At 36.7% G+C, this 23,560-nt stretch overlaps 1 protein-coding gene across 4 annotated transcripts in view; it reads left to right on the top strand.

Moving 5' to 3' along the window:
* LOC150107391 (sister chromatid cohesion protein DCC1) overlaps positions 1–23,560 on the top strand; it is a 280,847-nt gene that overhangs the window by 10,261 nt on the left and 247,026 nt on the right. Inside the window, exon 1 of one of the 4 annotated variants that reach the window (XM_090391250.1) lies at positions 14,555–14,678. The exons of the other annotated variants lie outside the window; for them this stretch is intronic. Coding sequence (XP_090247376.1) covers positions 14,620–14,678 — 59 coding nt within the window. The 5' untranslated portion in view covers positions 14,555–14,619. Of the gene's footprint in view, positions 1–14,554; positions 14,679–23,560 lie in introns of those variants that run through there. 4 annotated transcript variants of the gene reach the window in all.

The following is a 23,560-nucleotide window of genomic DNA, read 5'->3' as shown; positions in this document are numbered from 1 at the left end:
TTTTTACCCCTTCTATCATAAAACATATCATACCCTTCCATCTCTATTCCTGTCAGGATGTCGTCCTCATCTAACCATGTCTCACTTATTCCGACAATCTTTGGGTTAACAGACGCAATTTGTGCAACCATTTCATCTGCCTTGTTTCTTATACTTCTATCATTGGTATACAAACACGACAGCTCATTTCTGGATCTACAGCTAGTTTTACTGATACCACTCACTCGATGTGATCTCTCCATGCTGGACTGGGGCCATTTCTCTTTCTGCTTCTTCATTTTAGAACCCTTTGCAACAACATCTGTTTCCTCTTGATCCCTGGTCATCCCATTACTTTCCTGCCCACACATGCTCTCACCTCCTCTTGAAGCATCCACCTTTCTCACGCTGTGTACCCCTGTCCACCCTGAGCCTCCCCGTTTCCCTGCTCCTCTTGCACACACCCATTCTCTCATTTTCTATACTCATACCACTCACTTCCCCAGTCATTTCCACTTCTTCAATCTCTCCTGTCTTACTCTCCTGCTCTTCCACATCACTCTCCTCTCGATCTGATTCATTCTCTCTATTCACTTCTCTACCTTCCAGCAGCAGTCTCTCCAAGCGACTCACACCATAACTACTCAAATGCAGTCCATTGCTCCCATACAGCTCACTTCATCCCTCAAACTCATTCCACACATTAACAAACTGTACTCCTATCTCCTCACACATTTTAGCCATATCATTCATAATCCTTTCTCTCCGTCTCATTTCACCACAATCATACCTAGGCAACACACTGACTACCCTTCCTGTCGCACTATTCTCTTTTATCTTTCCAAGCAGCCTCCTGACATTCATTCTGACATGCTCTTTGTTCTCTCAATCATTTGTACGAATTAATTCAATTAACTCTTTTGCTCGCTCCCACCTCATATCCAATGCCTCAATCACTCTACTCATTTTACCGCCTGGAAAACATACCTTGTGCATTTTATCCTCTAGCACACCTTTAATAATGGAGTCGCCATACAATGCCACTCGCTCATCTTTCATTAACTCTTTCATGCCATCATGATTTATTTTAATAGTTTTGACCTGAATTCTCTTAATTTCATTCTGCATCCATTTCATTTCTTGCCTCATCCAATCCAATTCACTTTCCGAATCTTGCGACACATTCTCTCTATCATTAAATCTTTTTAACTTTCTAACTCTTGATCCCCTCTTCTCACTTTTCTTCTCATTCATCCTTCTTTGTTTCCATATTTTCGGTCCAACATACGCCCAACTTTCACTATCATTCTTCTCACTTTCACTCTCATTTATCTTTCTTTGTTTCTGTACTTTCGGACTAACATGTGTCCAACTTTCGCTATCATTCTTCTCACTTTTACTCTCATTCATCTTTCTTTGTTTCAGTACTTTCAGTCCAACATGCATCCAACCTTCGCCATCATTCATTCTTTTTTCGCTATCATTTATTGTTTAGATTTTTTTCACTTGCGATTTCTGTGTCACGCCATTTCTACTTTCATTTGTTCTCCCAATTTCGTTTCTTTCCGCCACTCTTGCCTCACTTTCGTCCCTTTTAACATCCGTTACGGTTTTCAAATCGCTCTTTTTCTTTTTTCCTGATTTTTTCTCATTTTTTTCGCCTCTCTTTCAAACGTGCACTCACAACGCAATCGTTACTAACACTTTCTGTCATCAATTTCATATTTACATTCATCAGGTCCTCATTCAGGTCACACTTCGCACACACTCTTCTTCCATCTGCGCTAAACATCCACAAATCATTTATGTAATTGAAGGAATACATATAACAGACTTCACACTTAACGAAATGACTGAAATCTAAATTAAAATCATGGAATGACAATGCCGCCGCCATTTCTTTTTTTTTTTTTTTTTCCCCTGCAGGTTACTAGGTCTAATAATAACGATTTCGTAATTAGGTTTAGGCAAGAAAAATTCCCCACACTAATAATACCGGTAGCGCACAACGTTTACAGCCGCTCTTACTCAAACAATTATGCATATATAATTAATTATTCCTAGAATAACTTATATGAATCAGGGGCTCTTCTTAGGTAGGTCCACAGCACTTCAATTAACCCTTTAATAATATTATTCAGAGGGATTTCTTTTTCTTTAAAAAACTCTTCCAATGCATGAAATATCGATTAGTGTCACTTAGCAAATAATAATTACTGCCAAATGTTTTCTTCTTTTATGTATCATACATATGCTAAAAGTAAGGCTTCATTTCCTGGTAAAGTAGACTCATCAAGAAAACCAAATGTTTTCTTCTTTGATGTATCATACATATGCTAAAAGTAAGGCTTCATTTCCTGGTAAAGTAGACTCATCAAGTTGTATAGAAAGCTGGGTTGTTTTTAAATACTCACATAATGAGTCTTTAACATCCTGGGCCATTTCATCAATTCTTCTTTGTATTGTATTTTGCTCAAAGGAATTTTCTTGATAATATCAGAGGCTGGCTTGTGCAGTAGAGTGTGCATGACCTCACTAACAGCTGGTAGGATTAGTTCTTCACCAACATTATGAGGTTTTCCCGATTTAGCAATCAGTAAGGAAATGTTTTAAGAGTCACGCAACCCATCATCATCTAGTTTGGAAGCAGCCGAAAACATACCTGCCAATGTTGGTCGTTTCAAAAATTTTTCTTTAAGTGCTTAAAAATACGATAAATCCTTATCTTTTTTTATTTTATTTTATTTTTTTTATTTTTATTATTTTATTATCAGCATGAACTTTTGCCAAATGTTCTTCTAGTCTTGAAGGCTTCACAAATTCATTTGAAATAACTTTTTGACAAATTAGGCACATCGGTAATGTTTTGTTTGTAGGCAACTGAATAAAGCCATATTTCAAATGTTCGATATTATATTGTCTACATTTCTTCTTGGGTTCAGCCATGATATTATCTGTAAAAAAAAGTTAAATTTACAAAATTACTAGAATAGAATTTCTCACATATCTAAACCAAATTATTTTTACATGAAAAGGTATAAAAATACTCACGTGAAGCCTGCTGTTTTATTGGAACAACAATAATTTGCTTTGTGCATAGTCCATGTAAGTAAGGTACCGACTAGGTATCGAATATGCACTAAAATTTTTATGCACTATATCAAATTGCTACTACTTGTCACACAATTCCGAAACAATCTAAAACTGATTGCATACATCTCGGGTATTTATAGTATTAGACAGTGAATAAGTCATAACATGTACATGTTCCTGCCGATGCGTACTGGACTTGTAAAATCCTGATCACTTGAAAGTATGTGTCCACGAACACTTTGCTTGTTAAGACCTGTCATCAAACTTCAACTCGGATTGGTTGTAACTTGCATTTTATATGTTTCCTTGCTAAATAAAGCAACCATTACTGCCTTTACTTACGTTAAACAACAGTTATATCGTCAAAATTTTTTATGATACATTTTTTTCAGCACCAAATTTAGTCCTTTATGCTTTACCTTATATCAATTCAACACCCCCCTTTTCCTCATGAGGCCACTATCGCCCACCTGGATCATTCCAGTGCCCACAAGGGGGCAGTACCACCCACTTTGGGAACCACTGATCTATATGGATCATATGAAAGAAAGTGGCATTAGCAGAGGCATAGTGAGGCTATGGCCAATGTGGCCCCGGCCATAGGCGCAAAAATTGAGCTTTTTAAAGTTTTTTTTTAGAACGGTGCAATTTTCTTTCCTGGCCATAGGCGCCAAAATTCCTCACGATGTCTCTGGGCATTAGACCTGATATTAGAATTAGAGATGTCAAACTTAGCTCTGCATGGTTAGCCAAGTGGCAATGAGCTTCACAACCGTATGCCAACCATATGCCTGGGAAAGGAGTGGCCTGGGTTCGATTCCCATCATTGACGTGAGGAGCTTAGGACCTTTCTCAGACACAGCCTTGTTAACCGGTCTTGGGTGTGTGGACTGCAGGGTTTTTCTCCCCAGTTTATCTGGGGGTTTTTCAACCTGCATGCAGGCAAACCAGCCTTGATAGGATACCTTATCATTATGTAAGGATGCGGTTAAATGAATAGAAAACCCCTCGACACCGCAAGGTAAAAAGAGGGAAAAAGGAAGAACTTAGCTCTGCTTTATGCAGGTGATGTTGTACTCCTAAATACATCAAGTGCAAGTATGCAGGATTCTCTAACTAAATTGAATAACAGCTGCAAAAAATTTGGTATGAAAATCAGCAATAAAAAGACTAAAACAATGAAAATAAGCAGAAGCATAGAAAACTTTTGCTGCATTCTGAATGGAGTTCCTATAGACGAGTAAAATATTTCAGCTATTTAGGCACGGTTTTTAGTGAAGATGCAGAAAAAATCTGAAAATAGACAACAGAATAGGCAAAGCTGAGTACGGTGGGTTGCCAGCTGAATAAATTTATGTGGAATAAGAGAGAAATTAACCAAAACACTAAACTAGCAGTATACAAGATGGTGTTTAAGCTACAAGATGGTGTTTAAATTATGGATCTTGAGAGATGGGTTAGAAATAAAGCACTTGATCAAAGACTAGAGACCACAGATATCAGGATTCTGAGAAAAATTAGGGGAGTGAATGAATGGTATCAGTGGCAGAATCATATTAAAAATGAAGATATTAGAGAAATCATTAGCATTCAATAATGTGTTAGCTCTGCTGACATGGATATGGACACTTAAATAGAATGGGTGAAGAAAGGTTAGCAAAACAGGTGTTTGATGCCATGATGGTAGGAAAGAGACCTAGAAAAAGACAAGGTCTAGGTGGATTGATTCAGTCAAAACTGCCTTAGATGCATGAAATGTTAGATATGACAATATTGGAAAGCTCACCAGTAAAAGATTGATTTGGAAGAAAATTGTTGATAGGAGATTAATAATTGTAAACTTGATTACATTTTCTCCTACTGGCTATATAATGAAAAAATATCTTAGGATTATCGTTGGATTGCAGTGCTAGTTTCTTCTCATTTTCTATTTTTTTTTCTTCATTGCTATACTAGTTGCTTCCCTGGCACAAGTCTTATATTCCTCTTGCAACTGTTCCCCACTTCTTTTTACTTTTACACACTTCCTTTTATCTGCAGTGCCTGTTTCATTTTGTTGGTCATTCAACTTAAGACCAAATAATATTATGCATTTTTTCAAACACGGTAGTTGTCTCCATAATTTCCAAAAATGCATTCGGATCACCGTGCAAGCCTAAAAGAAAGGAGACAAATAACATTATCTTTTGCACCTGAGATATGCAATGTGATATATTTGCACGTGATATATTTCATTGCTGCTAATAAATATTTGTTAACTAGCTTCCATGCTTTGCTGATACCTGTTTCATTCCAATACTTCATTCTCTGGACCTGCCCAATACTAATTTTTAAAATTATTACAGTCATCTGCCTATGACAATGAGATTCTCAGATTCCAGGACCCCAATCCAAAACTCTTAAGCCTCATGTTTCTCTGCTCCGTATTGATTCTCAAGAATTCCTGACTTCATTCCCTTACTACTATACATTGTTTCCTCTCCCAAATTTATACTACTATAAAATCTTCCATAACGATCACTCACTTTGCACTTGCTAAAATTATCTTCCTGAACATTTCTTACTCATCACTACATTTTTGGAAAATTATGGAGACAACTACCGTGTTTGAGTAAAATACCCCATTACGCCTACTCTCCCAGAATATATGGTGTCCCAAATGTACACCAACAAAACGTGCCGCTTCGACCAATTGTGGAAGAAAGAATAGATAGCCCTAATTACCACCTAGCCAAGAAATTAGTGTCACCACTCAAGGAGTTGGTAGGTCATTCCCCCTCCTATATAAAGAACACATAACACTTTATAAACCAAATTCAAAACATAACACTCAACAAAGATGATTTATTAGTCAGTTTCGACATGTCTGCCCTTTTCACAAATGTCCCAATCAGTGACACAATTCTTCTCATATGGAACAAATTTCCACCCGACGTTACAGCTCTTTGTCCACATACTATGTTCCGGTTACTTCGTGTGGCAAAATAAATTTTACCTACAAAAAGAAAAAAGAAGGTACAGCCATGGGCTCACCACTATCCCCCCCCCCCCCCAATTGCGAACTTCTATATGGAGGCTTTTGAGCAAAGTGTTCTTGATTCCTTCACTCTAAAACCTATTATGGCTTAGATACATTGACGATGTGTTCATTATCTGGCCACATGGGCAACAAACATTTAACACATTCCTTAGCCACCTGAACAAACAACATGAACACATACAATTTACTATAGAAATTGAAAATCAGAACTTGCTCCCATTCCTGGATACACTGGTAACACGTCTTCCTTCAGGCAGTCTTTCCTTCACGGTCTACCGCAAACAGACACACACTGGCCAATACATACATGCTAATTCATACCACCACCCATCAAAAAAATATAAGAGTCAACACCCTTAAAAACAGAGCTATAACAATTTGCTCTAACCATCAAGCTCTTAAACAAGAACTAAAAATCATCAGCGGCACATCTATAAATAATGGCTATAACAAAAATACTATTAATAAAATTATTCATAAAATATCATCAAATAAGAATCTAGATTACAGTAAAACCATAGCCATCCCATGCATTAAAGGATTATCAGAAAAAATCAACAGAATCCTACACCATTATAATATCAATGCCACCTTACCTTATATTGGTGAAACTGGACGTACGATCCCTATAAGGAAAAAAGAACACAAAAGACACATTAAATATAACAATTTTGGTGAAGCGGGCCTCTCAAATCATGCTCTCAACACCTTACACCAAATTGACTGGAAAAGTACCCACTCTTTACACCATACAAAAACCTGGTATATGAAAGAAAATTTAAGGAAGCCTGCGAAATTCTGATAAACCACCCAAATATCAACAATAATGGTGGCATGAAAATTCCAAGAATCTGGATGGCACATATTCAGCCCACTTAATATTTAGTATCTAGCATACCCCAGTACTCTAGGCAACCTTCAACCAGTATTGGAAACCATTCCATACTAAATGGTTGAAATTTATATGTATAAACATGTTAAAATATATATATAGCCTTGTTGCTCCTCAGCCCAATGGAATTTTACAACCAATAGATAATAATAACAGGACTCTAGCATCGATGTAGTAAGTTTTTTTTTTTTTTCACCAGAGGTCAGGCCAATAATTGTTATAACGGTTGGTCAGTAACGTTAGCAAACCACGTAGATTGTAGTGCAGCTTGTTTCTCTGTATGTATAGTATTATATGCTTTAAAAGTGTATATGCCTCAAATTTGTTGAGGTTTGGTAAGTTTTTCAGAGCTGAGGCAGATTCAAGGAATGTTGATTAATTTTAATGGTTTTAATGAGAACACAGACTGATAAGAAAATAACTGTTTATTAACTTATTGCTGATATTTCACTGACATTCTATCCAGCATCTTCAGAGCGCAAAAACAGTTTGTCACAGTACATGAGACAACAACAATCCGGTATAACAATGGGACTAATTTGAACAATTGTAATGTACAACACAAAGACTAAAGTCCTAATTAGGTGCCATCATCTACATTGAGAGGAGAAAAAAAAAACAGAGAGAGACAGAAAGCAGGTATTAATTAGGTCTTAAGATGACTCTCTCCCAAACCTTTGGAAAATTTATACAGCCATGCTTGTTGAGGTTTAGACTAGGTTTCAGGGCTTCTGTTGATTCCAAGAACAATCTCTGACTTATAAAAGCTTCTGTGCAACACTTTTGTTTTTTCCAATTGATCCTGTCTGCAGAAGTATCCAAAGCATGGTCTGCTGGACCCAACTTGCCATAGCAATAGTGCCGGATGTATTTTTTATGTTCACTGAGGCAGATATCCACAGTTCTTATCTGTTCATAGTAAGCTTGATCACACGAACAGGGCACTTCATAGACTCCTGGATGTGATAAAGAAGAGATTCAGTTCTTGGGTGAATGGATGAGAGTTGCCGATTTGACATACAGTTTAAATACCGTGCATAGTTGATGTTTATTAAGCACTGTAGATATCTTTTCAGATGTGCCTTTAATGTATGGGATGGTGACAGTTTTGGTGTAGTCTTCTGTGGTAGACAGTGAAGGGATTTCTGGGGAGTATTTAGTATTTTGTCTGGCTTATGGGGATTATAGTCATTGGTTAAGAAGCTGTGATGTGAGTGAGTGAGTGAGTTCAGCAGTGAGAGCATTGTCATTGGAACAAATTGCTTTAGCTCTGTAGGTTAGTGTTTTTAGGATACCATACTATTGAGATGGGTGATGGTGTGACTGTTTGTGTAAATATCTCCCTATATGTGTGGTTTTTTGATAAACTGAGAATGATAAGGAACCATATGGAAGATGTGCAGTTATAGTGTATCCAGGAAGGGCAGACAGTCATTTGCTTCCAGTTCCATTGTAAAGTGGATATTTGGGTGTTGGCTATTTAAATGTGCTAAGAATGTATCTAAAGTGTCTGGGCCATGTGGCCAAATAGCAAGCACATTGTCAACATAGCATAGCCAAAGCCTTGGTTTGAGAGTGGCTGTATTGATAGCTAGTTTTTCCAAGTGTTCTATGTAGAAGTTGGAAGGGGGGGAAGCCATTGCTGTCTCATCTAACTGTTTGTATATTTTCCCTTTCCATGTAAAATAACCTACATGTACTGTGAATTTAAATAGTTCAAATATATCAGGGGTGAAGTATGACTTGAGTAATTCAAGGGTTTCAATTAACGGTACGTTTAGGTTGGCAGAATTTTTAACAAAGGAGGGAGAATTGTTTGTGAGAGTTAGCTAGTAGCTTACCTAAAGTCTAGCAAGTTTGTGTGGGGGACTGTTTACACTATCCACAATAGGGTGTAAGAGTGTACCTCGTTTGTGAATTTTTGGTTTTCCATATATCCTGGGTGTTTTAATGTCGAAGGGCTTGAGTTTGTTAATTGTAGGAAGTAACTTTTTTTCAATAATTTGCACACCTTATTCTTTTGCGAGTTGGTGTGATCCCTATCTATAATTTGGTATGTTGACTGATCTTGTAAAAGTGTGTGCATTTTGCTTTCATATTCTGTTGAATCATCACCACAGTTGTGTTCCCTTTGTCTGCTTTGGTTATGATAATGTGGTTATTATTGTGTAGCTCTTTTAGAGCAGTGATCGTGTATTCCCTTTTCAACAGAAGCCATTATTTTGGCTTTTGAAACTTGCTTGGGATAATGGCAGAATTGTGTCCTCAACTTAATTTACTAGTGGCTTCTTTGGTTAAGGTTAACAATGATAAATTTATGTTGAAAGTTTATTTTTCACTAGGTTAGACTATGATAAATTTAGTTTAATCCTTTATCCCAGTGAGAGCAAACAAAGTTTGCACCTGAAAATATCTTCAGGACTGAATATAGTGTTGTACTATCTTACCTGGGTAAGTAGTGCAACTCGTAGCAAAGGTGGAGCAAGCTACCAACACTCCTATCCCAGTATCTCCCATAATGCAAAATACATCTCATTATCATTATTTCATTATCTATATGTGATCCATATGGATAATGAATAACAGAGGGGATAATGTAGATCCTTGTCTCACACCAGATTTAACATTAAACCATCTTCCTTCAATTTTAACTGCTGACTTACAACTCAAATAAAGACTAAGTATTGCTTGATATAATGCCCCATTGACACCATATAACTGCAGCGTATTGAATAGCTTCTCTCTTGGCACCTTGTCATATGCCTTTTCCAAATTGACAAAACTTAAATATAGATCTTTGTTATATTCCCATGCTTTCTTGACTATTTGTTGTAAAGTGAAGAACTGATCCTGACAGCCTCTATTTGGCCTGAATCCAGCTTGTTCTTCCACAAGCTTTTCTTCCACAATTCTTCTCAATCATTTCTCAAGTATACTTGCATAGATCTTGCCAGGAACACTCAGTTCGTAAATATCTCTGTAATTCTCACATTCAGTTTTATTTCCCTTTTTATATATGGGTACAATGAGAGCTCTACTCCAGTCATCGGGAATTCGTCCCTCTGTCCAGGCTTTCTGAACTATGCAGTGCAGCTACTGTAAGACTCTTATACCACCATACTTCAGCATTTCTGGTCGAATATTATTATTATTATTATTATTATTTTCAGGCTACTCCAGGGAGTCCTTAGACTCATCGAGGGAGGCCCTAAACATCATGTCCACACAACTATACGACATTCTCACAGTATCTATCATACCTTGCCTTGAACTCGCTCACTGTCATAGCACCCACAACAGGCTCTGGCAGCTTATGCCACTCATTTATCTAAAAGTAAAGAACCCAGCTCTAACACCACTGCTAACCACACGCTTGCCCAGCTTCCATAGGTGTCCCCTAGTTCTCCCACCACCAGTCCTGATCTCAAAAATATCCCCTGAATTAATCTTATAGAATCCTTTTAGCAATTTGAATGTCTCAATCATATCTCCCCTTTTCCGCCTATCAACCAGTTTCTGCAACCCACAAATCTTCAACCTGTTCTCATATGGTTCATTCCATAGACCTGCTATCATCTTAGTCACTCGCCTCTGGATCCTCTCAACCTTCCTCCCCATCAAGAAGGAACCGAGGTGACCAAATCTGGGCACAGTAGTCAAGATGAGGTCTTATCAAGGCTCGGTACAGAGGTACAATAACTTGCTTGTCACTGATCGTTAAGGTATTTTTCAACAACCAAGTGAGTTGATGAGCTGATTTAGTTACTTTCGCAATGTGCCCCCTAAACTTCATCTCCCTATCCACCAACACTCCCAAGTCCCTGGCCTCATCAATCTCTTGGAGTACAGTTCCACTCATGTGGTATACTGCTGCTAATCTTTTCACCCCAAAATGCATAACCTTACATTTTGTCACATTAAATTGACATCCATTCTCCTTAGCCCAGAACTCCAATCTATCTAAGTCATCCTGCAAGACTTTGACATCTTCTGCATTCACTATTGCCCTACCCAACTTTGCATCATCAGCAAACAAATGAACTGTTCCACTTAGATCCTTCCCTATATCGTTAATGAACAGATTAAACAGCAGTGGTCCAAGAACAGAACCCTGCGGCACCCCACTAGTCACAGGCCGTTTTTTGTACTCCACTCCTGAATAAACCACTCTTTGATATTTATCCATCAATCACCCACCTATCCATCTCACCAACCCTATATCCATTCCCATATGTTGTAGTTTACGGATTAGAATTCCATGTGGTATCCTGTCAAACGCCTTTGCCAGGTCCAGCAGTATCACTGTAAACCCATTTCCCTTATCCAGTTTAGCCATCACCTTGTTATAAAACTTGAGCAAGTTACTCAGGCATGATCTACCCTTTACAAAGCCATGCCATCCCTTGTACAGTATCTCATTTTCATCAATCCATTCCTGTATTTTTCTCTTGACTACTTTATCAAAGACCTTGACAACAACTCCTGATATGCTGTTCGGTCAGTAATTTGCAACCATAGTCTTGGATCCTCCTTTATGCAGTGAAACTATTTTCTCCTCTTTCCACGCCTTCGGGACTAAAAATATCATCTACTCCTGCTGCCTTTCCACATTTCAAGTCTTTGATGGCTTTTTCTACTTCAAGTATGGATATGTATTCCTGACTGCATGCCTGGTCAGTGTTTTTTATCACTGTGATGTCATCACTGCTTGTTTCATTTAGCAGTTTTTCAAAGTAATTACTCCACACTTCAAGGATATCTTTTTCTCTCGTTTTCATGTCACCTTTATCATCTCTAACTCCTTTTACAGCACTCTTTCCTCAATTCCTAAGCTTCTTCAACAACCTGCAGAATATTTTGCCACCTTCTTGATATTTATTTTCTATGTTCTTGCCAAAGTCCTCCCATGACTTTTGTTTAGCTAGTTTTAAACAGTGTTTAGCATTCTTGCATTTGTCTCTATATTCTCTAAGAGCACAAGCTGACTTATTTGATAGGAACTTTTGATATGCTTTCTTCTTTTCCTTCATTGCCTCTTTAACTTCCTGTGTCCACCATGGAGTTCTGATTTTTTATCCTTGAAGACAACCTCACTACATGCCTGTTTGGCAGAATCAATCAATGTTTTCTTCAGAGTTTGCCATTGAATCTCCAATGTTTGATTCCTGTTCTCAAACTCTTTCATTTTTTCTTCAGTAATCTTTGTGTAGTTTAGTCTACAGTTCACATCTGAGAGCTGCTCAAGTTTTATTCGCTTTAAAACTTTCTTACATTTTATTCTTTTCAATATGAAATTCAGTTTTATCCTGCTCAAGACTAAATAGTGATCACTTCCAATTTCAAATCCTCTGTACACTCTGGTGTCCTGCACCAGGGAGAAAACATCACTCTCAACAATAACATAGTCAATCAGACTTCTCTTATTCCTTGCCTCTTCTCTCCATGTGAATTTGTGCACATTTTTTATGTTGAAACATGGTGTTAGTAATAACCAGTCCATGTCCTGAGCAGAAATCCAACAGATATTTGCCATTGTTATTAGCTTTGCTCTTTTCTCTAAATTTTCCCAAAATATTTTTGTATATCTCACAATCATTTGCTACTCTGCTGTTTTGTTCTCCATCAAGGACCAACTTTTCCTTTTTCATTGTGTCAGTTGCTTTTTCTAAAGCCTCAAAAAATTCCTCCACTTCTACTTTAGTAGAACCTTCTGTGGGACCATAGGCACAAATAAGTCTCATTGTCCAGTTCCCCATTCTCATATTTGCCCACATTACTCTACTTGAGACTGACTGCCATTCAAGAAGATTAGCCTCGTATTTTGTGTTGAATACTATGGCTACTCCTTCTTTTCCTTGATTGTCATTGCCTGAATATAACATTTTGTATTTATTGCTCAGAAAGATCTCACCAGTTTTTGTCTTTTTTGTTTCAGTCACCCCTATTATGTCGATCTGGTACTTATCTAATTCTTCAGCTAGTTCCATTTCTTTGCCATTCAGGTATCTTATGTTGATAGTACCACTCTTTAACTCTGGTGATGCTGAGTTGGAGTTTGTTTTCAAATTTGTTCCAGTAGCTGACTTTTCGCTGTTCACCCTGGTTCCCTGGCGAAAACAACGGGGTCCTTGTTTAACCGGGCGACACCCCAGCCGGCATGAAATTTTCTCATGGTGTACCATCATGTTTTATTTTGGTTTAACCAATAAGAATACAATTTGGTCGGCTAAATCCCAAATTGCCAGCCCATCGTCGTTCGTTCAGTATCCAAGTAGATACCCAACAGTGTGCACCACGAGAAGGTGAGGATTGGACATTAGGTCAGAAGCCCTGGTCAGTTCTCCGCATTCCTTTAAAGGGTATGTGGAGGTCTCCTCTCAGTTATACAGCTTTTTACCCTTAAGCACCCCTCTGCAATTTGTATATTCTACAAATATTTTCATGGAAAATGCTCATCTGAAAGAGCATCAATAATTCCCCCACTCTGTACTAAACCCATTGGAGCACGTACAACCACCTTCCAACATCCCTTCACAGTACACCTTGAAACTCACAGAACAAGTTTCTTTTTCTTCTCCTTCATCCCTGCTACTGCTGTACTGTGGAACAGTCTCTCCCCCCCCCGTGATGTATTTCTCAAGGAATACAATATACAGGCTTTTAAATCAAATGTCAACAACAAGTTTCTCCTTTCCCATCCCACTACTCATATACGGTACTAAAGTACCATAGGTTGAACAGCCAACCTCTCGTATATGCCAACATTTAAAAAAAAAAAAAATCCATCATACTTTGCCTTGAACTCATTGACAGTCATGTCACCTACAACCGACATTGGCAGCATATTCCACTCATTCACCACTCTGCAAGCAAAAAAACCTAGTTCTAACACCCTTGCTAACCACACTCTTGTCTAATTTCCATGGATGGCTCCTAGTTCTCCCACTACCAGGCCTGTTCTGAAAAATTTCCTCTGAATTAATCTTGTAAAAACCCTTCAGTAATTTGAATGTCTCAATCATATCACCCCTCTTCCACTATCAGCCAATTTCTACTACCCACAGATCTTCAACCTGTTCTCATAAGGTTCATTCCATAGACCAGCTATCATCTTGGTCATTCGCCTCTGGATCCTCTCTACCTCCTCCCCATCAAGAAGAATGCTGTTATAAATAGGAAACAAGTTTGAATATCTTTATCTGATGAGTCCAATAACACAGTGTAGGAAGGAATACCACTCCACACAACCTGTAATTTCCATTATTTAATTTTCCTTCTACACACAACAACAGCACTATCTATTATCTCCACATATCATTTGTTGTCTACCAGGGTATTTTTAAATTAAAAATGTCAAGCATTTATATTTTATATCCAAATGTAAGAAAACACTGTGTCAAAGCAAAGTATAATTAAGTGAAAAAACTTTTTCTTACTAGCTGTAATCCAGAGTATTTTAATAATAAGGTGTGTCACTACTTGTATATGGGATATATATTACTTCTGCACTACTTCAACTTTGGTATCACTTCTAGGTCTGGTTCCAACAAATGACATCGTAGTAAAGGTCGAAACTAGTTTGGGTAGGCCCTTTCATCAGGGGCATGCCAGCAATATGTGCAGTATGTGCAACGCACACAGGCGCCAGCATAGTAAAGGCGGCAAAGATTTCAGGCGAGGAGGAAATACTTAAAAAAAAATATTATTCATTAATTATATCAAAATAAATTACATTTTTGTTTAAATTCTAATTATATTTTATAGATTTCTTAAACAAATTATTTATAATCACTTATTTGTTATTATTCCTTAAGATCTTATTTTATTCTGATCCTAGTTCTAACAAGTAGTTTAGCGTAAACAAGTAAAAACGTGAACTAGCGTGAGTTTACTGTTTGCAGGATGACGCGAATTTGAATTTGTTTAATTTTATTCAAACTCGCATTTGCTCTAAACATATAAAAGAAAATCTGCTGCGGTTTTAACTTTATTCTATATTCTGCTGTTATCAGCAGAATATAGGCAACATCTTGCAGTGTACCTGAATCGTCATGAGAAAAATTTTAATCATTTGGACAATTACAAAAATTGGATTAATTACATCCTTAAAAAGTAAAACTTGTATTGATCATTTGCAACAAACGGTTTTAGATAATGAAAGGAAATGTTGGTATGAAGTTATAAAAAGAATAATTTTCGTAGTACAGTTTTTAGGCAAACAAAATCTAGCTCTTCGTAGTAAAAGTAATAAACTTTACGATTGCAACAATGGCAGTTTTTTAAAATGCATTGAGATGTTAGAAAAGTTTGATCCTTTTATATCGGAACACACAAGACATGTAGCTAATGATCCTGACTTTAAAAATATGCCCTCCTATTTAGGAGATAAAATTAAAAATGAAATACTTTATTGGCATCAAATATTAAAAATAATGTTTATATGAAGTGTTTTTTTTTATTGGGGGAAGGGTATAAGGGTGTCAACTAAAGTTTTGCACACAGGCACCAGACACTTCTGGCACGCTCCTGCTTCCCATAATACATATCATTATACACATCCAAAAAGAATGTGTGCTTTGCATTAAGGAATGCTAAGCCAGTTAATTTGAAATCATTAGTCTCTATACAAGTATCTTATTTGTGAAGAATCTTCACATGAAAACTTTGTGTTTGCTTACTCATTGATAAAGAATTAAACAAGAATATAAATTCTTGGCATTTTTAATTTAATTTATAACCAAGTGAAAAAAAGTTTCTACAATAATATTTTTATCTGTAAAATTCTTAGTTTGTTTTCCTCTCTTAAAGAATTGCAGCATGTTACTTCATTTAAAAGTAGAAAACAAAACAAAACTGTAACCCTTTGTATCTAATTGTAAGATGGTAGAAACTCTGTTCATACTGGTAGCATATTTTATGGTATGCAGTTTAGTTTTATATTCAGAGAGGCAATGGGAATCAAATGTATCAGGAGTATAAAGTGTAGGCTAGGAAGGTGACAAGCATGGTAAAGAAAGTTAAAGTGCAGTATGAGAGGAGATTGGCCCATCAGACCAAGCATAATTCAAGGGAATTCTTTTGCTAAATGGCAAGCAAGAAGAAGAAGAATTACGGCAGGTTTTGACACTGGATAGTTATGGTAGCAGAGTGATCGTTTCAAAGGATATAGTGGAATTATTTAATGAGCACTTTATTAGTGTATATCATACTGGTGTATATAATTCTGTGCAACATGTAGAAGGGTGGCAAGTATTAGGAGAATTAGAGGTGAAAGAATCTTGTATCCAGTGTTGATTTGGAAAGATATTAATGTGGGAACAGGTGACATATCATCACATAGTTTTAGGAATGTACAAAACAGTTTGCTATGCACTTGACTTAGTTAATAAAAATGAAGTAGATAAGGTTCCTAAGGAGTGGAAAAAAAAAAAAAGCCAAAATAGTACCACTCCACAAGCATGGTTCTAAGACAGAGGTTTCGAATTATAGACCAGTCTGTATATCTCTATTTTTAGTCAAGGTATTCGAGAGGTTGGTTACAAATAGAATACAGGATTGGGTTGAAGGACATAGAGTTCTTTAGGAGGTCAGCATGGGTTTGTGAAACAGGTTTTGTTTTAGCAATCTATTTACATTTTATGATAAAGTGTCAAGCATGTTAGATACAGGAGATTCATATACAGTGATATTCTTGGACTTTGCAAAAACATTTGACAGATTATCTCTTGATAGATTGGTGTACAAGCTGAAAAGAATGAGAATGGATAGTATATTATTATTATTCAGGACCTCTATGGAATCACAAGACTCATTGTAGGAAGCCCATCGTATGTAACATTTTATCATACCACTCATTAAACTCATTCATAGTTTGTGCCCTCATTTCCTATCAGGCAGTGCATTACACAGTTCAACCACCCTCCACGCAAAGAAACCACTCCTCACTCTCTTACTCATGGCTTCCTTTCACATCTTCCATTCCTTAAATGCATTCATCATTTGTACCCTTACTATCCTTTCAGGCATTGCATTTCATGGTTCATCCACACTCCATGCAAAGAAACCACTCCTCACCCTCTTACTCACAGCTTTTTTTTTGCAACTTCCAAGGATGCCCCCTGGTCCTTGCTCCTTTCCCTTATTTTACTTTATGAAAATACTCCCCATTGTCAACTTTGGAACTACCTCTCAACAGTTTAAATGTCTCGATTATGTTACCTCTCCTTTTATCTGCCAAACTTTGCAGTTTGCATTCTCTCACCTATCCTTGTAACTAACATTGTACAGTTCTGATATCATTTTTGTTATCTGCCTCTGCACTCTTTCCAAGGTTAATTTATCCCCTTCAAATCATGGTGATCAAATCTGAGCACAGTATAACCAATATATATAAGTAGTCCAGGTATGGTCTGATCAGTGCTTTATACAGTGTAAACTCTTCTATCTCTGCTGGGCAACTTCCTTCTCAGTATTGTAGCAATCCTCTGGGTTACCTTAGCTACTTTTGTAATATGTCTCCTGCACTTCAAGTTTCTATCACTCCTTGTCTCCCCAACTTCTTCTAGTACAGTTCCTCAAAGTGTACAGCTTCCAATCGATGTCTCCCAAACTTCAAGACTTTACATTAGTTGCATTAAACTAACAGCCCTATTTATATACCATGCTATTTTATGAAAAAATTATTTCTCTAGATATGTATCTCAAAAAATATAAACAGTTTAAGCTGAAGCAACTTCCCTCCCTATTTTGCAAAAAACTATTTGCCTATCTGTCTAGCATATTCAAATTCTCCTGAAGTTTTGCCATGGAAATGGATAACATATTATTATTCAGGACCTTTATGAAGTCACATGAGACCATGTGAAAGGCCCATCCTAAACAACATTCTTATTAGTTACATGGATCAGAGATTAACTCTCTGAACAACAATACCAGCGAGTAACCAGTGGTATTTCTCAGAGTTCTGTTTTTGGACTCTGATGTTTAACTTATTTGTTAATGATATTTCATGTGGATTGACTGGAGATCTTCAGTTCTTTGGTGATGATGCAAACTTAGAGAATCATAAGGAGCACTGCTGGTGTTAACTCTCTTCAGGAAGAATTGTGTGCTCTTTTATCAAATAATCTACCATGCTATTTTATGAAAAAATTATTTCTCTAGATATGTATCTCAAAAAATATAAACAGTTTAAGCTGAAGCAACTTCCCTCCCTAGTGCAGTTGGAAGAACAACAGTATGTTGTGTCGTTTAATTGGAAAAGGGCCTAAGGTTGATTCTATTTGTGAGGGAAGGAATCTTTAGGTTTTTTTCAATTGAAAGTGAGTTAGCCATCTCATACAGAGGTAGCAGGATTTTTTCTCCTGAAAACTTGGATTTTTTATCCTGCATATAGACAAATCGGCCTTGAGGAAACGTGCAATTGACAGACAAAAAATACTAATGGTGGTGGGCAGTTGGCATTAGTGTAGATCAGGGATCTCAAACTCAAATGCAGCAAAGGGCCAGTCAATTAGATGAATATCAGATGTGGGCCATATTCGATATTATTTTGTGAACCAAAACATAAACTAAAAAAAGAAAGGCTCTAACAAAGGCCCTTTTGTTGCTGGGCCTTTACGACTTACGTGAACAGTTACACCACCATTTAAATTTTACATTTATAACCATTTTTATTTTTAAATTTAAAAAAAATAACAAGTTTAGAAAATATAAGTTCAATTACATTTTATTCATACTTTAATAAAATTATTTAAATACATTATTTTGACTTACAAAAATAAAGATTTTTTTCTACAATTCCTTTTTTTTTTAAATTTGATTTTGCTCCTGAAACCTGACATCTTTTTCTCTGTACTAACATGTCAATATCTGCTTTTTCATTTTGTGTTGCAGTATGAAGTATTGCATGTAATCTAGAATCCTTTATCCGTGAGCAGAACTTTGACTTATTAAGTTTCATTATTGAAAATAATTGCTCACATACATAGGTGCTTCCAAAGATTGACAACATTTTTGTACAATAAATTTTATATTTGGGATATTTACTGCCGAGGTATTTATAAAAATTTGGTATGCCAACTTATTATTATTACCCCAAGACCTCATGGAGTCAAAGACTCATCTGGGAGGTCCTTTTATCTCTCTCTCTCACACACACACACACACACACACACACACACACACACACACACACACACACACACACACACACACACACACACACACACACACACACACACAAAAAAAAAAAAACCTGCCTCTCACTCCCCTACTCACACCCTATTTATACAGTTTCCAGGGATGATCCCTGGTCTCCCACTATTTTCTGTAGAACTTCTCTGGCATTGATCCTATAACAACCCCTTACCAACCTTGTAGGTCTCTATCATATCTCCCCCTCTTCCTCCTGACCACCAGAAATCGCATCTTCTCAATCTTTTCTCATACTCGACATTCCAGAGGTTAGTAACTACCTTAATCAGTCGCCTTTGGACCCTTTCCAACATCTCTTCATCCTTCTGAAAACCAGGTGACCAAATCTGGGCACAATAATCCATGTGTGGCCTAATCAAAGCCTTATACAAAGGAACAAGAATCTCCGTACTTCTACACATCAGTGTACTCTGCATCATTCCCAGAAGCCTTTGTGTTGTCTTCATAATTTTGACTGTGTGTCCCCTAAATTTCAGATCCTTATCCACTATTACCACCAGATCTCTTATTTTTTCCACCTCCAACAATATATCCTCACCAAGTATAAATTCTGCATCCCATCTTTGTTTTCCAAATTTTAAAACCTTACATTTTACAACATTGAACTCTCATCCCCATTTCTGTGCCCAATCACTCAATTTATTCAAGTCTTCTTGCAAGGCCACAACATCTTCACTACTCTTCATGGTTCGTCCCAACTTTGCATCATCTGCAAACAGCTGAATATCTCCATCCGAATCTTCACCTATATCATTAATATACAAGTTAAATAGTAATGGCCCTAAAATAGACTCCCTGAGGCACTCCACTAGTGACTTTCCTTTTCCTGGATATCGCTCCTCCATACACAACTTGTTGATACCTATCAGATAGCCAGTCTCCAATCCAATGCACTAATCTAATAGTCAACCCCATCTGCTCTAGTTTGACTGTCAACTTATCATGAGGTACCCTATCAAACGCTTTTGCAAAATCCAAGTATATTACTGTGTATCCTTCTCCTTTGTCCAAGGAAGCAGTCACTTTATTGTAATAAGTAAGTAGATTACTAAAACATGACCTCCCTTTAGCAAATCCATGCTGTCCATCAAAGATAATACCATCGTCGTCAACCCAACTCTGGATCCAAGTTCTCACAAGCTTCTCCAACAACTTAACCACAACACCTGACACACAGATAGGCCTATAATTTAATGCTTGAGTTCGATCACCTCCTTTATGAAGTGGCACAATCTTGCCCTCCTTCCACTCCTTAGGAACTCGACTGAGTGCAAGACTCGTATTAAAATAATATGTCAAGGCAGGTGTCAACTCTCTGGCACATTCCTTCAGAATACGCGATGATATATTATCAAGTCCCACAGCCTTATTAACATCTAGTTTACTCAACTCCCCCATACACCTCTTGCTCACTTACAGTCAGTCTCTCCTCCCCATCATCTACTGCTCTCAATCTCTCCATGTAGTCACATTCACAAGATTGAAAGACCTTTATGAACTGCTCATTAACTATCTCCACACACATTCTGCAACAGCTGTCTTTATACCATTTTCTCCTATCAATTTCATCCTTCCATAATCATTCTTTCTTTTGCTGGCTACATATCAAAAGAACTCCTTAGGATTCTTTTTGGCTTCATTTGCTAACTGCTGTTCATACCTCTCTCTTTAGCTACCATCACCAACCAAATCACCCTCCTTGCCTGTTCTTTGTAGACCTCATGGAATTGGTTATTTCCACTTCTCCTATGCTGCCTCCACAATGCTCTCTTTCTCTGTATCGCATGCTTAATATCTTTATTCATCCATCTCACACCTACCTTATTTAATCTTCTCACCCTTGATTTAGACATTGCATCTACTAGATAGTTTTTGAAAATCCCCCAAGCTGCATTGATCTCTTTTCCAGCTAACTCCTCATTCCATGTTACACCCGCAAGCTGTCTCCTGAGCACTTGATATTTACCCCCCCCCCTTGTAGTTCCACATATACCCGATGATTTGACACCTCATTTATAATTACATCCTCTGATGAGATAATCAAATCCAAAAGCCTCACTCATTGATATCCTCAATATCTCATCATTCCAGTCTATATTGCCATAATTAAAATCGCCCATAATGATCAGCCTTTTCTTATTTGCTTGGCTAATTTGATTATGTTGGATCGTAACTTCTTCTAAATCACGTTTTATCATCTTACGATTCTCTCTCATTAATATTTAACTAGTTGTAAGCTGATATATCGAATATGAAGAAAATTTATATTATACTGCGCCACTCCATATTCTGAATTGCAAGAGCAATTTAGATAAATCAACCTTCAACTGTATTAGGTTATCATAAGCTGATTTTAGGCCAAGGTTTTTATTCTTGCTACATAGGGTTCCCGCTAAGATTCGTATTATTTTAATGAGTGGTGCAATGAAACAATCAGGCAAATACAATTCAAATTAAACAAAATTATTTAATGCAGTGTCACATAAATTACATGATAACACAATATTCCAATAGGGACATTATAATTAAACGAATATAAAACTCTCATTAAGATTCTAGTATACTACTCAGCTGAGCTTGAACTTTATAATTAAAGATTATATTTAACAGATCTTATTCTTCTTGTTACAGAGAACTTCTATCATAACCTTACTCTGATCAAGGTTACATCTCAAAACATTTAAATATCAAATCAGTTCAAGATATTCAGAAAGAATACAACTCGTGAGCCATCAGACATTTATTTGTAATTCTCTAAGCTCAGTTAATCAATTTTAGTTCATGTAAGTTTGAGATTCCTAAATTACAGCAAATAGGCTTCACAGTATTCTCATTCAGTTAATAAACACTTAATTCAATAACATAGCATTTATCATTTGAAGAGGGAAAAGTCTTAGCACATCACATATTAAATCTTCACCCGCTGAATGCAACAACTAGTAACAATTTACTTTCGGCAGAATTAATTTTCGTTACTTCTTGCTAAGTATAGTATAGGTAATCTTACTAGGATATAGCTTCAACACATCATAAGTAGAACGAACAACATCTTTAAAGTCCTTGCTGACTTTTACTTTGTAGTAACACAGAAATTAAAAGAATCTTCTATTTCCGCGATAGATTTATAGACTCGGGAGAATATAACCTTTATGCACTTGGTTTAAATTATCTACCTATTTCTTCCTTTTCTTATACATATTATCCTATTTCCTGCACTATTCCACTGCTAGGCGTTAGGAAGTTTTGGTATAAATCCAACTCAGAAAAAGGTAAGTTAAAATGCCAAACCATTCCCGGTCCTTTCTATACCATTTTCGACACATCAAAATTCCCCTTCAGTCTCTAGCTGCCGTTTTCCATACCCCCCCCCCCCCACTCGTTTTTCTCTTTTTACTTTCGTTTTCATATCCACTCCTTCCTTTTTCCCACCAGTAACTGGTTCTGACCGGTTAGGCTCACGTCAAACTTATTTTTCCCCTTCGTATATATAGTAGTTCACGCTCCGACACGCACTAGGAGAAATTTGCATGTTTTCTCACAACAACCAATCAAATGATATCACAAAGAATCTTCTGGATATATTAAAATTACATACATTACAGTTTCTAATATTATTATTAAAAGAATAAAGCAAATAAAATAAATGACACCTTTAATATAGAGGTTTTTCATGTCTATAATATATTTAAAAATTAAATAAATAAAATTAACTAACAAAACTTAAAAGGAATTACACGAATAACCTTTTATAAGCAAGAAACTAACAAAATAAATTTAAAGAAGTCCTGCGTATGATATGGTAGATGATGTTAATTATGAATGAAGTATTATTACTTATAAATATCTTCATTCACAATTTAACAATTATACATTTCATTATCACCACCATCCACATTACCTGGTCTATAACAACATCCAACCAATTATTTGATTCCATTCACCTCTATCTCACACCATACTGCCTCAAAACCACTGGCACTATTTCCCTCTTGTATCTCTACTTTGTATGGACATAACATTGAAAAAATGAAGGAACCATTAGTTTATATGGGTATAGTGATGAATGAAGTTGAGGTGACTAGTCTATTACAGAACCTTAATGAGAACACATCTGTGGGATTGGATGGTATACCAGCAAGGGTCTTGCGTGAAGCGGCTAAGGAATTATCAGTGCCCTTGACCATGTTGTTTAATCTGAGTCTCAGGTCTGGTTTAGTCCCGAAGGTGTGGAAAGAGGGGAAAATAGTTTCACTGCATAAAGGAGGATCCAAGACTATGGTTGCAAATTACCGACAGATCAGCATATCAGGAGTCGTTGTCAAGGTCTTGGAGAAAGTAGT

Source organism: Typopeltis vanoorti, chromosome 4 (assembly GCF_054136105.1).
Source record: "Typopeltis vanoorti isolate ZY-2024b chromosome 4, IOZ_Tvanoo_1.0, whole genome shotgun sequence".
Taxonomy (NCBI): domain Eukaryota; kingdom Metazoa; phylum Arthropoda; class Arachnida; order Uropygi; family Thelyphonidae; genus Typopeltis; species Typopeltis vanoorti.
The sequence above is the reverse complement of the archived record's forward strand: the minus strand, read 5'-3'. Positions and strand labels throughout refer to the sequence as shown.